This window comes from Mus caroli, unplaced genomic scaffold (assembly GCF_978045245.1).
Source record: "Mus caroli unplaced genomic scaffold, Mus_caroli_1 scaffold_9, whole genome shotgun sequence".
Taxonomy (NCBI): Eukaryota; Metazoa; Chordata; class Mammalia; order Rodentia; family Muridae; genus Mus; species Mus caroli.
The window spans coordinates 88,444,972-88,462,343 of NW_028227264.1; the positions used below are offsets into that span (position 1 = coordinate 88,444,972).

Genomic DNA, 17,372 nt, shown 5'->3' on the forward strand with positions numbered 1-17,372 from the left:
ATTGCTTCCAGCTTCTCACCATTTACTTTGATGTTGGCTACTGGTTTGCTGTAGATTGCTTTTATCATGTTTAGGTATGGGGTTTGAATTCCTGACCTTTCCAAGACTTTTATCATGAATGGGTGTTGGATTTTGTTAAATGCTTTCTCAGCATCTAACGAGATGATCATGTGGTTTTTGTCTTTGAGTTTGTTTATATAATGGATTACATTGATGGATTTTCATATATTAAACCATCCCTGCATCATTGGAATGAAACCTATTTGGTCAGGATGGATGATTGTTTTGATGTGTTCTTGGATTCGGTTAGCGAGAATTTTATTGAGTATTTTTGCATCGATATTCATAAGGGAAATTGGTCTGAAGTTCCCTATCTTTGTTGGGTTTTTCTGTGGTTTAGGTATCAGAGTAATTGTGGCTTCATAGAATGAATTGGGTAGAGTACCTTCTGCTTCTATTTTGTGGAATAGTTTGTGAAGAACTGGAATTAGATCTTCTTTGAAGGTCTGATAGAACTCTGCACTAAACTCATCTGGTCATGGGCTTTTTTTTTTTTTGGTTGGGAGACTATTAATGACTGCTTCTATTTCTTTAGGGGATATAGGACTGTTTAGATCATTAACCTGATCCTGATTTAACTTTGTTACCTGGTATCTGTCTAGAAATTTGTCCATTTCATCCAGATTTTCCAGTTTTGTTGAGTATAGCCTTTTGTAGAAGGATCTGATGGTGTTTTGGATTTCTTAAACATAGAATACCCAAGATATAAGATACAATTTGCAAAACACATAAAACTCAAGAAGAACAAAGACCAAAGTGTAGACACTTTGCCCCTTCTTAGAATTGGGAACAAAACACCCATGGAAGGAGTTACAGAAACAAAGTTTGGAGCTGAGACGAAAGGATGCACCATCTAGAGACTGCCATACCCAGGGATTCATCCCATAATCAGCCTCCAAATGCTGACACCATTGCATACACTAGCAAGATTTTGCTGAAAGGACCCTGATATAGCTGTCTCTTGTAAGGCTATGCCAGGGCAAAGCAAACACAGAAGTGGATGCTCACAGTCAGCTATTGGATGGATCACAGGGCCCCCAATAGAGGAGCTAGAGAAAGTACCCAAGGAGCTAAAGGGGTCTGCAACCCTATAGGTGGAACAACAATATGAACTATCCAGTACCCCCCAGAGCTCGTGTCTCTAGCTGCATATGTATCAGAAGATGGTCTAGTTGGCCATCATTGGAAAGAGAGGTCCATTGGTCTTGCAAACTTTATATGCCTCAGTACAGGGGAACACCAGGGCCAAGAAGTGGGAGTGAGTGAGTAGGGGAGTGGGGTGGGGGAGGGTCTGGGGGACTTTTGGCATAGCATTGGAAATGTAAATGAAGAAAATATCTAATTAAAGTAAAATTTAAAAAAGCAACATTGAGAGTTAAAAAAAATAAGAAAAGAGGAGGATTCAGCAATAAAGATCAGAAACTACTTTATGGTGGATCTCAGCTAGAATTTATTTTCCTGATAATTTGGGTTTTTTTCTGTTTAAGGGAAGAAGCTAATTTAGCCTACAATTATCCTGTCCCTCAACTTCTTGTGAATAGACAGGAGCACAGAGGAAAGATCCACATTGTACTTTTAGTCCAGAGTCCTGGGTTCATGGTGTAACTTGAAGATCCTCATGGAGTCAGCCCTACTGCCATACATGTGGAGACATGAGCAGAGCTAACATGCAAGGAAGGGCAGGGGGCAGTGCTATAGACTGGCTCCAAACGGGGAGTTCGTCATTCTGCTGGTGACTACAAAGCAAAGCTAAAGAACAGCACAACCGGTTACCCAGAGCTCTTGCAAATTGCTCTGCTCTCATCAGATCATGCCTAGCAATTGTTCTGAAAACAGAGAGCACCTGTTTTCTTAAATGCTATCACTTGTCAATCGCAAGATATGATCCTGATAGGATTAGACTCAGCTCCATTAGAGCCCAAGTGTTTGTGCAAAACATTGCCATCCCAGAGCAGCCAAAAGCCAGGTTCACCGTGAATGTGACGGCTTGTTATCCGAAGGCTGGGATCTCCAGAGCTGAAGCAACTGCTGACAAATAACACCCATGCCTATTTGGTAGCTGAAGAGCTATGACTGTCACATTAACTGTCGGCTTAGCTATATGCTGGCTTCTACTTCAATTTTCTTGGCTATTACATGAGCACAGTGATAGCAGTTTCCTTGGAGGTTGTGGTGGAGATTAAATTAGATAAGATATGTACAGTGATTAGGACAGTTTAAGGCAATGACTGTATAATACCAGTATAATCATTATTTTTGGATATCCTAGATCACTATAAGAGACACATCTCTTTCTGCAAAGGAACACCTGAAGTGACAGTTTCTGGTCCTTAGACTAGAGCATTTCTGGGACTAACATAGGATTTAAGCAATAAATTGTCAATCAAGATGAAGCAATTTAAAGGGTGAATTGTCCAAAGGTTTGCTTTACCAAGAGAGACTTCAAAATGGTTCTGTGTGCCCAGTGTCCTACAGAAAAATCTATCAGTCTCATATTGCATATATTGCAAAGCAAAGCACAGAGTCTCCAGTCTACCCACTTATAATCTTAGACTCTTCTTAATTCCAGGTTCCACCATCAACCAGCTTAATCTTGACAAAGGGACCACTGATAAAACTTGTCATTCGTTGGATTGGACAACTTGCAAAACAAAACAAAAAACAAAACAAAACACCAATCTCTTTCACAATAAAATTATTGGGGAAGAGGTGAAAGACTCTACCTTCAAGACAAAGGACGCTGAGCCAAAATTTCTCTTTAATATAACCCCAGCGTTTAAATTGTGGGGGATAACAACTCTCTAAAAAGATTTATCAATGGGTGTTAGAAATTGGAGAGATATTGAAGTGCATGTGGAAGGTTTGTATTTAACTCTTCCTGAATGATACCCAGGAGACTACGCATTGTACATACACTGTATGTACACTGTACATTACACAGTAGATTAGCATTCAGGGAAGAGCTAGCCTTTGGAGATGCTGGGTAAGGATGCTTATGCCAGCTCTATCCCTAGTTGTGAGCAAGTTCTTCTAATTTCCACCAGCATGCCTGGCACTATTTCCATTTTATATGTGGCTGGGACCAGAAAAAAAAATTAGGTACTACTGACTTAAGAAATAAGCACATTTTTCCAAAGGAACTTAATTTGTAACAATGGCAAAACTTAACCATTGGTTCCTTATTACACTTCTTGATTATGACACTTATATGTTCTAGGGAGGCAAGATATGTATTACTCTTGATCTTGATATCAGTCCTGTAGCCAAAACTCTGTGCAATCATTGACCTAGTTCTTCTCCCTTCCTTCCTTCCTTCCTTCCTTCCTTCCTTCCTTCCTTCCTTCCTTCCTTCCTTCCTTCCTCCCTCCCTCCCCTTCCTTCCTCCCTCCTTCCCCTTCCTCCCTCCCTCCCTCCCCTCCCTCCCTCCCTCCCTCCCTCCCTCCCTCCCTCCCTCCCTCCCTCCCTCCTTCCTTCCTTCCTTCCTTCCTTCCTTCCTTCCTTCCTTCCTTCCTTCCTTTTGCCTCCTCCCCCCCCCTCAAAGATACAAATGCATTGAGGATTTAAGGGTAACAAAACAGTGAGAGTTTGTTACATATTCCACCACCAGAGAAGGCAGAACTCTTTTTTTGTTGTTGTTTTTTGTTTTTGTTTTTTTCGAGACAGGGTTTCTCTGTATAGTCCTGGCTGTCCTGGAACTCACTTTGTAGACCAGGCTGGCCTCGAACTCAGAAATCCTCCTGCCTCTGCCTCCCGAGTGCTGGGATTAAAGGCGTGCGCCACCACGCCCGGCGAGAAGGCAGAACTCTTATAGGAATCAGATTATTCATAGATAGGATTCAGATGCCAAAATCTTTGGTGGCTATCTGCCACAGAACGATCCTGAGAGCCAGAGATGGAGGATAATTCTAAGGAAATTGATGAAGCTGTCAAAGAATTTAGAGGAAAATATCAGACAGATTTCTCTTGTATATTATCACTTTAAAAGTAAATTATTGACCTGCTCATTGCCATCAGAAAATCCAAGTGAATTTACTCAAGCTTTCTCATCTAGGCTTTAAGAAACATGCTAGAGGGTAGATGCGTGGGAACTCAAGCTTTATGGCTGTTATTCACTTACCCCAGACTGCCATGAACACAGCAAAGAACACAGTGGCCCCATTGTCAAAAAGGTGGGTCACCTGGGAATAACAGAATCAGATCAGTTAACTTCTCACAAACCACATTTTAACAGCTATTTTTAAAGCTGCATAGAAGTAGTTATGGTGATAGAGTGAGCATTGTAAGGATTCGTTGGTGAATATTCCCTTTGCCAATGAGTGAGAAGGGGGCTGTCTTCTGACTATGAGGCTCAGATGTGGAGAAGAGTTTATTCCCTTTACACTGGGATCATGCAATTGAAAATTTGGCAGCAGATCCAATAGGGCTACTAAGAATTCCACTTGTGAACTATAAAGACTCTTATACATCTATATGGGTATGGATATAACTATATTTAGGACTAGAAAGGAGCTTTGCTGCTGGTTTACAGGCTCTGAATTTCCCAAATACTGTTTCTAGTCGCTCATTTTTTTTTTCTTCAAAAATAGAACTAAGCGTTTGCTTCTGTAGTTTTGAGCAAATCTTTTGTGGGCTACTTTGTATTTTAGCATTATGAACACAAGAGGCAAGAACCATAACCAAATCCACTCTTACATTCATTAAAGCCTCATGTAATCACTATATGTTTATGCAGTCCTCATACCCCAAAGATGTTAGCAGTACCTTATTGCAAAACAGCCACACTCATTTTCCACCTCCAGTCTGAATCACACCAAAGTCCAATGACTGATAGTTTCATAAAGCATAGCCTTTGGGGCATTTTATGTTTGCCTAGTATATTTTACTGTCCCTGGAGAATATGCCCAGCTTAAACAGGTGTTTTCTTGCCTTAGCATGGTGCTAAGTGTTTTGCATTATTCTGAAAGTTTATGCCTTTTCTTTCCTTGAATATAAGAGAGATGGGCAGCTTTCAAATACTAAATGCCACACAAGTATCTAAATCCTATTCCTTTCATATGCCAGAAGGAGCGTCGAGGCAGAATTGGCTACCTAGTATCACAAAATCCCGAGAACTCTAGTACATGGTGCGTTCAGGATCCTTATCTTGCTCTCTGGTGAGTGTAATAGTCTGTAACACGAGGGTAGACTTTCGATTGCATTGTTGCTGTCATTCTGGGTTGCCTAGATCATTCCCACCCACAGCAGATGTCTCTTGTGCTGTTTTGAAGGAGTACCTGGATCTATAGGGCCCAGCAGAGTACCTCCTTCAGATAGGATATATAACCATTTGAAGAGACAATTTTCCGCTGTGGTTATCAGTATGAATCAGAAGAAGTAAGAAAATTGGAACTTCTAGTTCCTTGGTAAACTGATAATCTAACTCACCTGATGGTTCCCTTGGCTAACTCCCACCAAAGAAAGCAAGAGAATAGACTCCAGATATTAATAAAACACAAGAACAAAGACCTCAGGATGCTCCAAGAAGGTTGTCGGTGGTATCAAATGGATCTGTTTGGGGCAAATGTGTGTGTGGGCATGCATATCAGTATGACCGTGTACTTACTGTGTGTATGAAGGCCTAGGGTCAATGCCAGGAGACTTCCTTAGCTGTTCTCCATCTTATATGTTGAGGAAGTGCCTTTCAGTCAAACCCAGTACTTTCTGACTCAGCTAATATAGTCAGCTTGCTTAGGGGCTTCCCTTTCTGCCTCTGGCATTCTGTGATTATAGGCTGGTTGTCGTACCTGCCTAGTTTTATGTGAGTATAGGGATCCGCACTCTGGTTCTTGCACTTGCATGGCAACCATTTTACTTCTTAGTCATTTCCAAACATACACTTTCTAAAGGAGTATACACTCCAGAACAATAGAACAAAATTTGAAGCATTTTTTTTCAATGATGGGGATAAAACCCAAATCCTCATACAAGCAAATGTCATGCCTTTAAGTTTTATCCCCAGTCCAAAGACCAAGAATTTAAAATAAGAATAAAACATACTTAAGGAGGAAAGAAGAAAGGCAGAAGTCTGGAGATGCAGTCATCTTCCCATCATAGGAAGAAAACCTATCCACAGGATACATGTCCAACATGCACATGTATTGGGAAAAGACATTGAGGGTCTGGATGGCTAGGTATAGGCTGGGAGATACCTCCTGATTTTTGTTGTTGTTTGTTTGTTTTTGCAGAAAAAATATAAGCGTGTCAGTCTCTCTTTGCTTAAAACACTTGGTGGTAGGTTTCAGACTCTCACACAGGCCAAGAATGATCAGAGCCACAGCTGGCTGATAACCTAGGATCTGTTTTCCAGGGTTTCTGTATACACAAGTCCCACAAACTCACTCTTGACATTTCTAATAAATGCTTCTAAAGAAATCCTGTAGACCTCTGATTCTGTCATTCTTGGCTTTGGTATAACGTGTTTAGGGAAAACTAAACACAAAATTCAGTCTAAACATCATATGGTTCAGTAGGGCCTGGTGTAGTTTAGTAAACCAAGGCCCATGTTTACCAGTATTATTTTCTTGTGAGTAAGGATGAGTAGGTTTTACACTTCTGAGTAAAATGAGGATAATTACATCTGCCTTAAAACTGATATGCAGGTTAGAAATAACACAAGCTACCTAGCAATTATGGGAATAATGGGGAAATTAGGATTATTTTCAGGAGAATTACTGCCAACAGAAGCCCCTACGAAATTTGAATATTCTGAACTATTCATCATGATGGTTAGTTTAAGGAGTTATCAAGGATTTCCTAGAAAGAGGATTTCACTCTTCACTTTAGAAATCCTTTCATTGGCAGTAAAATGCAGAGAACACCGAAGGGAAAAACCAAACCAGACAAAAACCAAACAGCAGCACAGATTTGATGCTTTCCAAACACAGCTTCTAAAACATAAATTATTTCAATGACTTTTCAGTAAAATCACATTTCTGACAAATTCTTGACTTCTTAACTGTACATTTCCCAAGGTTGCTTTACTTAATTTGTCCTTACGTCCTGCTCTACATGCCCTCTCAAGATAGGTAGAGACACTTAGTGCTTTTTTTGGTCTCTTGTGACATACATTCAGAGTCCAAATTTTTTTAGACTCACAGCTGACGGCTGCAGCTTGGTCTCTGCCCACAGGACTCACCACCTGCAGCCCTGTAGCTATTATGGATGGGCGGGCTGTGGGCTGCCTGTCAAATGTTCTCTTGTCCTAAGAGAACAAAGCAGTGCAAAGCCAACGGAGTAATTAGATAGATCCAGGCTGCAGTAATCACAGATGTTTGATAAAATCTGCCAACCCTTTTTATATCTGGAATCTATGCAAACACATAGGCAGTGGATCTTAGGAGAAAGACTTCATCAACCTGAACTCTATAGATTTTGTTGGCATATGATACAGCCTTGAAGTTTAAAAAAAATCCTCTAGGAATTTGATGAATGTATCTAATATTTTGTTAAACTAAGACATACCAGGAGAAAGGGGAATGGGATAGCATATGATGATAATCAGTCATAGCACTATTTGGCTATCAGGACCTGTCACTGAGTAGGTCAGAGAGGTCTGGTCCTAAATACACTTAGGAACAACAAACTTAGTCCCAGAAAGGCAGCACCTATGGAAGGTCAATGGGCAGGCAGCTGACCTGGACTTGATGGTTGACAATAATGATAGAGAAAAGCCAAAAACCCACAACTGTCATTTACTGAGATCTTAGGATAGGTTTTGCCATGTCCACTTTGTAGATGAAAAGAATCAGAGAACTTTAATAACTTGTTCTTGGCAAACAAATGGTAGAGAGTAGAGTCAAATCCCAACCTGCATATGGCAGAGGTCTCCAAGAATAATGCATGGACATCTAGGTTCCTGGATTAGTCATGGAATGTCTAAAGCAGGGGTTTCAGCCTTTTCCCTTTATCAGTCTGGCAAAATCCATGCATCTGTGATTGGTAATATTGAGTGGTCAACTTGATAGGGTCTATAATTCCTTAGAACACAAGCTCTGGTCATGCCTGTGAGGAGTAATATTTTTTTAATTGGATATTTTCTTTATTTACATTTCAAATGCCTCCCCCTTTCCAGGCTCCCCTTTGGAAGTCCCTTATCCCATTCCCCCTCCTCCTGCCTCTATGAGGGTGCTCTTGATTGAGTTAATTGAGGTGGGAAGCTCTACTCTGAAAGTGGGCAGTTCCATTACCCTGAGCTTGGACTTGGATCAGAAGCTAGCTAAGCATGAGATTCATCCTCCCATACTCTCTGACTGCAGATGCAATATGCTTCCTGCTCCTGACATCATACCTTCCTAGCCATGTTGGATGCTACCTAGGAATTATTAGCCCAAATAAACTCCTCCTTGTTGAATGCTTTACTCAGAGAATTTCATCCCAGCAGCAGGAAGAACAATTAGGATTGTATGATTAATTTTTTTAAAATGTAAAATGTAAAGTCCATTGCTTCTTGGCCTTTAGGCTAAGATAATGTATAAAAATGAATTTCATTGGATTGTAAAAAGCAAAACAATACAAATCACATCAATTCTCACAATGTGTACTGTTGCTCCATATGTAATCAGTAATAAACAGAAATCACTCTGTAGTGGTAAATTGTTAACCTGTTCTGAGCTCCTGGGGGGTGTGCTTGCAGCTCTGTACCAACCCAAGAGCTCTGGTTTTATGAAAGGCATGCATATGCAACCATTATATTTAATAGCCTTTATTAGCTTAATGGTTGTGACTTCCAAACCTCCAAGGCTATCACACTCTCCCCTCCAGTATTTCTGAATTAATATTTGCTAAATCTATATTTCATCTCTGTTATCCCAGATCCAATCAGGGGAATGGCCCCTGGAGCCATTTCCCCAGATTTTTACATGTCAGCAGGCCTTTAAGTCGATCTCTCTGCTTCCTCATTATTGTGATTCTGCCCTTCTTCTTGCCTGTGTTTCCTCTTGGGAATCCTCAAAGTCCCACCTCTATCCCCCTGCCCTGCCATTTGCCATTGGCTCTTTATTGATCAGTCAAAACAAAACAAAACAAAACAAACAAACAAAAAAAAAAACCCAAAACAACTGTTGGCAGGGGCCCTTGCGAATTCCCATGTAAGCACAAATCAAAACCCCAACATCTCACCTCTTTTGTCCAATTAAAAACGTCTCTTTTCTCTCAAACATAAATTGAGCACAACCATAACAATTATGTAATTTATAAATTATGATATATAATTAACACCAGTCTATCATATTTGTCAATAAGATAAAATACTCTACCATCTATCCTGACTTAAAGATGGACTCTGTTCATCCAGCCTTTCAGACGGATCCAGTCAGAACTTCCGTCAAGCCCTGAGCCTTCTAAGCACACAGAGATGGGATAACAGATGCCAAAGCTTCTTTTCTTAAGTCTCCCAGATTTTTAATTTTTCTACCCCTACCCATCCCTTTAAAAAATGTTTGTCACCCTCTTCAGCAAGAAATTGTGGAGAGTTGTATTCCTGATCCCTTGGGTGTGGGTGTCTGGTTATGGTTATTTTATAAATTATAGATAGGGTGTCATTTTAAGGGATAATTTGGAAATTGACATCACTTGGAACAGTTAGGAAATAGATGGGATGGATTACTTATTCTTAAGCAAAGCATTATATAGCCACAGTTTTACATTGGTAAAAATCTTGATAATTGATACAAATTGAAGTTATAATTTCACATTGGTACAGAATGTATAGATTAATGCAAATTTAAGGTTTTCATTGGTATAAATGTCTTATATTGACACAAAATTTGAAATTAATATTGTTGCTCTTAGATAGGCATTGTGCCTATGCAACTCATTTAAGAATACAAACAAGGCTTAGACCCAGTCCTTCTAATATTTGCTATTACAAACTGTTTAGGATGATTAAGTAAGGCAAGTTAAGGACCAGATAGTAAACTCATCATTATATTAGATTCTGATCTAATTGTATTAATGTGCTTTCTGCAATATTCAAATGGAAATAGCTAAGAGTAGTCAAGGTTTAACAGTTCAGATATACTTCATATAGATAGTCTTCAAAAACATCAGAAATCCACAGAAAATGACATTTTGTATGAATTCATTATTAAAGATCATTTGACTAGAAATTTGTTTGCTCCTGACAGTATCCCCTTCACAGTTCAAAGAAGAAATTGTGCATCAAAACCTCCATATAGATTTGTAACTGGAAAGTTATGGCAAGGTAGTCACTGGACAAAAATTTCCTTAATTTACCTACAGACAAAAAAACACTGTCCAAGAAAGGACATATGATGCAGGATTGTTGATAGCTTAACTCTGCCAAGGCAGAGTAAACTAGTCCTTCATAGGTCCTGCTTCATTTAAGGTCTGACAGATGATCCTGGGCCAGAAAGCTGAAGATAGATACTCCAACGTTTTGAAGATAGGGGACTGTCCAGGTAGTAAGCTGTCTCTACAATTTGGTTAAGCTTTGGAAGCTGTGTTTTTGTGCTTTCTATATATTCAGGTAATATTTAACTTGTTCTTGGATTTCTTACAGGGTTGAAGACTTCAGTCTCACAACCAAACTTAAGTTGTTTAGCATTGAGGAAGATGATATAGATTTGAAAGGATGGTTCAGGTATAGAATTATAAATTCTTTAAGTCACAATATATGGTACTTTATCTAAATTGACAAATGAGATAGACTAGATGTTAATTATATACCATACTTTTTAATTGGCCTAATTGTTATGGTTGTGCTCAATTTATATCTGAGAAAAAATAGCCTTTTTATTGGACAAAGGGAATAAAATGTTGGGGGTTTGATCCTGGGCTTACGTGAGAATTCTCATGGCTGCTACAGGTCCCTGCCAACAGTTGTTTTGTTTGTTTGTTTGTTTGTTTGTTTGTTTTTTGATGGGTCAATAAAAAGCCAATGGCCAATGGCTGGGCAGGGGGACAGAGGTAGAACTTTTAGGATTCCTGGGCAAGAAATGCAGAGAGAAGGGACAGAGTCTCCATGACAGGGAATCAGAGAGATTAGACTTAAGAGCCTGCTGACATATAAGAGTCAGGGTAGTGGCGCCAGGGGCCACTCGCCTGATTGAGTGGGGGGCGGTACCAGAGATGAAATATAGATTCAGCAAACATTAACTCAGGAATATTGGAGGGGAGTGTGCGAGTTACATGGAGGTTCAGCAGTGGCCCAGACATTGAACTAGTAAGGCATGTTAAAAATAACACTGTGTGTGTGTGTGTTTCATTCATGAAGCCAGAGCTCTTGGGTGAGTGCAGAGCTATGTGCCCCACAGGGAGCATAGAATAGCATTTAAATATTTACTGATCCATCACCCAACAACAACAAAATGTAAACTGAACTTCCTCTGACTCTAACAGCTATCTTCTTTGCACCAGGCCATCATGTAGTGCCTTGTGATGCTACCTGGAGGCACATGTCCTAGATATACCACATTCAAAAAGATATTTGCCTATCATTGGGAGGAGGGGCCCTTGGTCTTGTGAAGATTATATGCAGGGGAATGCCAGGGCCAGGAAGCCGGAGTGGGTGGGTTGGGGAGCATGGTGAGGAGAGGGTATAGGGGACTTTGGAGATAGCATTTGAAATGTAAATGAAGAAAATATATAATAAAAAAAACCTAAAAAAAACCCAACAACAACAAAATCCAAAAAGATATTTGCTTTGGAATGCTGATTGCTGATGTCTCCATCTTACAACACAATCTGAGGTTCAAACGTGGGAAATAACAGAGGAATATAACCACCCAGTGTTTCCCAGGAAAGCTTACAGTAAATTCCATCCCACCAAAAATGATGTCTGTTTAGAATTACCTTGGCATAGACGCAGCTGTCTGATAGCCTCATGAATGGACAGTATTTGTCACATACAGGACACATGATGATATCTGTTGCTTGGCAGACTTCTTTACTGAAAAGGAGAATAGAGAAGGGCTTCCTCTTGATGATGCAGAATGTATTTAGATTCTTCTTCTAAAATATTGTTAGTGTCCAACTGACAATTAAAACCAATATACTCATCTTATGCCCCCAGAAGGTTTTCAGTCTTTTCTGATATTAGTGTAAACAACCCCTGCATGTATTAATATTTCGATAAATCTTATTTATAAATCTCTATTTATATATTAATAAATTAAACTTGAATTGTAACAAAAAGAGTCCTTTACACATGAATTGTAACAAAAAGAGTCCTTTACACAACATTTCACCATGTGAAGCAATTTCATACTGTTATGGAAACAGTGAGGCACCCTAAAAGCCCACCTTCATCTATGCACATGATAAAATCAATAAATTAGAAGAACAACTAAAAATGTTAAACCTTGAGGAAAACCCAAATATTATTAAAATATTACAAAAAGTAAAATATTTCTGCAGGTAAGAGACAAAGTCAGTTATTCTTAAAAGGAACATTATTGCTTAGGGTCTCTGCAGTCCAGGTGTGCAATAAGATCCCTGTGGCTACCTGAGACCAATGGGTTGATTCCCATCTAGTGACTGATCATTCTGTAGGCTTTAGTAATTGGGTGAAGAGTCTTTGTGGCTTAGGTACAGAGATTCCTCATAGAAACACAGAATCTACGAAAAGGGATTGCTAGCTATTATTCTGCACCACTAGCAGCAGGTACCAGTTTTAAGATGGGAAATAAAAACCTCAGAAAACACCTAGCAGCCACTGAATGAAGACGAGTAGTTCCATGGATAGATGCTTGCTCACAAATCTGTCTGTAATTGTAACTTTTGCTTCCATGGCAGCAAAAGACAGAAGCTGCAATGGCAAAGTAGACAAGAAATCTAGAGGACCTTTTTAACTGTTCACCACAGACTGGGAAAGTAGTGAAAAACTATATATATACATTTAAGCTATGACCACCACTAAAGTGTAAACTGTCATCTCCAAATATTTAGAAGAGGCAAGCTCACCCATGAGTTCCCCGTACCTGACTTGGCAGTGATCCAGAGTGGTGACTCCATACAAGAAGACAAACAACCCAATGAAGGCTGCAGGGAAGAGCATGCCTGTGTACCAGCCCAGCCAGGCGAAATACAGTCCAATCTTCTCTCCAAAATATCGCCTGTTTGGGACACAAAACCCTTGAAACTGCAGTGACACGTGAAGTTCAGTGTTATAACACTTTGCTCAGTTATGTCACTTAGTAGCTGGTTTTCCAGGTAAGACAGACAAGGGGAGCCAAGAGAAGAAAGAGCTATCTGTTCAACTCAAAGCTCTAAGATGAACTTTCTCCAATATTTCTTTTTATTAGGGGAGTATGATTACCCTGCCCCTGAAGGGACATAGCTATATACTAGCTTATTTTGAGACTACAGAATGGATTGGAAGGAGTCAAAGTGGGAAATGGAGCCAGGTAAGGGGCTCCTGACCTTGCCACCAACCAGATAATGAGCAAAGGCAGCTGTAAGCAGCACGAGAGACACTGGGGTCTGAAGATGCAGTCAAATTCGAGAGATAAAGAGAATGTGTTATCTACAGAACAGGAAGAATTTAAGATATAAGTTTACTAGATGCTTCACAACTCATTCTATTCAAGCCTTGGTAGACCAAAGCAGGGCCAACACAGTCTTCTACTCTGCTAGGTTCTCCAGACACTTCTGTGTAATTCTCCAGACACTTCTGTGTAATTCTCCAGACACTTCTGTGTAATTCTCCAGACACTTCTGTGTAGTTCTCCAGACACTTCTGTGTAATTCTCCAGACACTTCTGTGTAGTTCTCCAGACACTTCTGTGTAGTTCTCCAGACACTTCTGTGTAGTTCTCCAGACACTTCTGTGTAATTCTCCAGACACTTCTGTGTAATTCTCCAGACACTTCTGTGTAATTCTCCAGACACTTCTGTGTAGTTCTCCAGACACTTCTGTGTAGTTCTCCAGACACTTCTGTGTAATTCTCCAGACACTTCTGTGTAGTTCTCCAGACACTTCTGTGTAATTCTCCAGACACTTCTGTGTAATTCTCCAGACACTTCTGTGTAATTCTCCAGACACTTCTGTGTAGTTCTCCAGACACTTCTGTGTAGTTCTCCAGACACTTCTGTGTAATTCTCCAGACACTTCTGTGTAATTCTCCAGACACTTCTGTGTAGTTCTCCAGACACTTCTGTGTAATTCTCCAGACACTTCTGTGTAATTCTCCAGACACTTCTGTGTAGTTCTCCAGACACTTCTGTGTAATTCTCCAGACACTTCTGTGTAATTCTCCAGACACTTCTGTGTAGTTCTCCAGACACTTCTGTGTAATTCTCCAGACACTTCTGTGTAATTCTCCAGACACTTCTGTGTAGTTCTCCAGACACTTCTGTGTAGTTCTCCAGACACTTCTGTGTAGTTCTCCAGACACTTCTGTGTAGTTCTCCAGACACTTCTGTGTAGTTCTCCAGACACTTCTGTGTAGTTCTCCAGACACTTCTGTGTAGTTCTCCAGACACTTCTGTATAGTTCTCCAGACACTTCTGTGTAATTCTCCAGACACTTCTGTGTAATTCTCCAGACACTTCTGTGTAGTTCTCCAGACACTTCTGTGTAATTCTCCAGACACTTCTGTGTAATTCTCCAGACACTTCTGTGTAATTCTCCAGACACTTCTGTGTAATTCTCCATACACTTCTGTGTAGTTCTCCAGACACTTCTGTGTAGTTCTCCAGACACTTCTGTGTAGTTCTCCAGACACTTCTGTGTAGTTCTCCAGACACTTCTGTGTAGTTCTCCAGACACTTCTGTGTAATTCTCCAGACACTTCTGTGTAATTCTCCAGACACTTCTGTGTAATTCTCCAGACACTTCTGTGTAGTTCTCCAGACACTTCTGTGTAGTTCTCCAGACACTTCTGTGTAATTCTCCAGACACTTCTGTGTAATTCTCCAGACACTTCTGTGTAATTCTCCAGACACTTCTGTGTAGTTCTCCAGACACTTCTGTGTAGTTCTCCAGACACTTCTGTGTAATTCTCCAGACACTTCTGTGTAATTCTCCAGACACTTCTGTGTAGTTCTCCAGACACTTCTGTGTAATTCTCCAGACACTTCTGTGTAATTCTCCAGACACTTCTGTGTAGTTCTCCAGACACTTCTGTGTAATTCTCCAGACACTTCTGTGTAATTCTCCAGACACTTCTGTGTAGTTCTCCAGACACTTCTGTGTAATTCTCCAGACACTTCTGTGTAGTTCTCCAGACACTTCTGTGTAGTTCTCCAGACACTTCTGTGTAATTCTCCAGACACTTCTGTGTAATTCTCCAGACACTTCTCTATAAATGTTGGTGCACATTCAATCTTTCCATTCCTCTGAACTATCACACATTTCATAAATTCTCTCATGCATTTTTATCTAATCATTCATGGCCTGGTAAATTTTTTCTAGGTATTTCACATACTACTCCAGACCTGTTGTGGAAATCAAGTTTCTCAACTCCAGGAACTATTAACTGACTACAAAACCCCAATCAGACTGTTATCCTGACGGAGAAGGTTTGCACTAGCAATGGTCTTTTGTTTCTCCTCAGTGTAATTCTACAAGAAAAAGGGGCAGAGACTAGAGGACATTTATTTTTGTTCCCTCCTCTTCCACCTTGTTTACCACAGAATACATCTGTTCAAAGGAAATGACTCTGTCTCAGGAAATATTTTTTCCTCACTTGGGTCTTGTGTGTCATTTGGTACCCTCAATGAAGGAGAGGGAGATGCAATTCATCAATGTCTTGGTCCGTGCCGAATAAATGTGGTAAACGTGAAGCAATGGCTATGGTTGGAAGGAGAGCTGCCTGGGGACAGACTATATAGTGAGATTTTTTTTGTTACTCCCTCCTGAGTTCATTTATTTTTATTTTTATGGTTACCATTTTTGTAGGGCCGAGATGTAAATGAAACATATCTAGCTAGTCTAAGGAATTAGACATGGCTCTCTCTCTAATGGGAAAACTATGATGGTGGATTTCTCTCTCTTGAATCTAAGAAGTAGTCTATAAATAAATGAGGTATCAGTGCATAATACTGACATGGTACTGTAGACAGATCTAGACAATAAAACGTACAACAAAAATATAAATACACAATTATTGTAGGCTAGCTACTGGTTCATTTTTTACTTACAAATTAAAACAGTCTTTAAAGATTATAAGTGTAAGATTAAAATAATTTAATCTTGAAACACTTTGGAATGAGTAATTGTTACCCCAAATGCTTGGCATCAGAAGTGTTTCAACTTCCAGGTCTGTAGTTTTTGGATTTTAGAATATTTATATACACACAGCAGGGCACCTTTAGGGAAGGATCTAAGTCTAAACACAATATCCATTTCTAATTATGCCCATATGTTTTTACTTAGCCTCCATATAGACTGATCTGTCACAGGGCAGGTATGGAAAGTTCCCCTGGTTATATCAGAGCAGGGAGCAGAAAGTTTAGGATTAGAGGAGCAGTTTTGGGTCATAGAGAGTCAACTGTGAGAAGTAATATTCTAGATCATCACTAATATATTCAATTGATTGGTATTACATTTCTATATGGTGACCCACTCCTTGTGGAGTCTTTTGGAAGGCCTAAACCACACCTCTGTCCCTTCCATGGCTCTTCTTTGAGGTCCATCCAAAGGAAACATCACCCTCAACAGAGTGAGGGTGGATTTACCAAGAACAGCCAGTGTCCTCTGAGAGGTTAGTTACTCTTGGGGGAAAAGCCAAGTTAGAGCAGAGCTGAATGTGCCCTTCCCAGGTAAGTTTGTCCTAGAAGACAAAATGCCTTCATTATGCATTGCCATGTTTTTATGTACAGTTGGTTACAAACTCACCTGACAAGATCCAAAGGCTGGTACTTGTACCACACGCCCCAGGAGGCCCAGCACTCATACAGTAGATGTCGGTGGTTTACAGCTCCATGGGTTTTAATGGAGTTTTTACTCCTGTAACTTCCCTGGGATAAGAGCACCACTGTTGGTGAGTGATACCAGCCAACGAGGAAGCAGACAATGATACCTGTGTCTTAAGGTAGCAGTAGCAAGAGGGGTGAGAGCAGCTAGAAAGGGCCCATTCTCTATGAAAGGGGAAGCACTTCTACTTTAATCCGTTATTTTGGATTTGTCTTACTGCTGTTGTCAACAAGTAAAGACCATGTGCTTGAGAGAATAAGGTGGGCTGATACCCAAGCTCAGTTCTGCTGCTTCTTCACTGGGATCTTAGACAAACCTCCTAAAGTCTGAGCTCCACTTTGCTAATCCATCATAAGATTAATAATATTCACTTTGTCACATTTTCTTCCATGTTTGG

At 40.1% G+C, this 17,372-nt stretch overlaps 1 protein-coding gene across 6 annotated transcripts in view; it reads right to left on the bottom strand.

Annotated features, from left to right (window-relative positions):
* Positions 1-17,372, bottom strand: part of Ano4 (anoctamin 4) — a 408,979-nt gene that overhangs the window by 69,905 nt on the left and 321,702 nt on the right. For all 6 annotated transcript variants that reach the window (XM_029482967.2, XM_029482966.2, XM_029482964.2 and 3 more), the window contains 4 exons: positions 16,898-17,019; positions 13,038-13,172; positions 11,911-12,007; positions 4,178-4,238 (listed from right to left, as the gene is read on the bottom strand). In XM_029482967.2, coding sequence (XP_029338827.1) covers positions 4,178-4,238; positions 11,911-12,007; positions 13,038-13,172; positions 16,898-17,019 — 415 coding nt within the window. The remainder of the gene's footprint in view (positions 1-4,177; positions 4,239-11,910; positions 12,008-13,037; positions 13,173-16,897; positions 17,020-17,372) is intronic.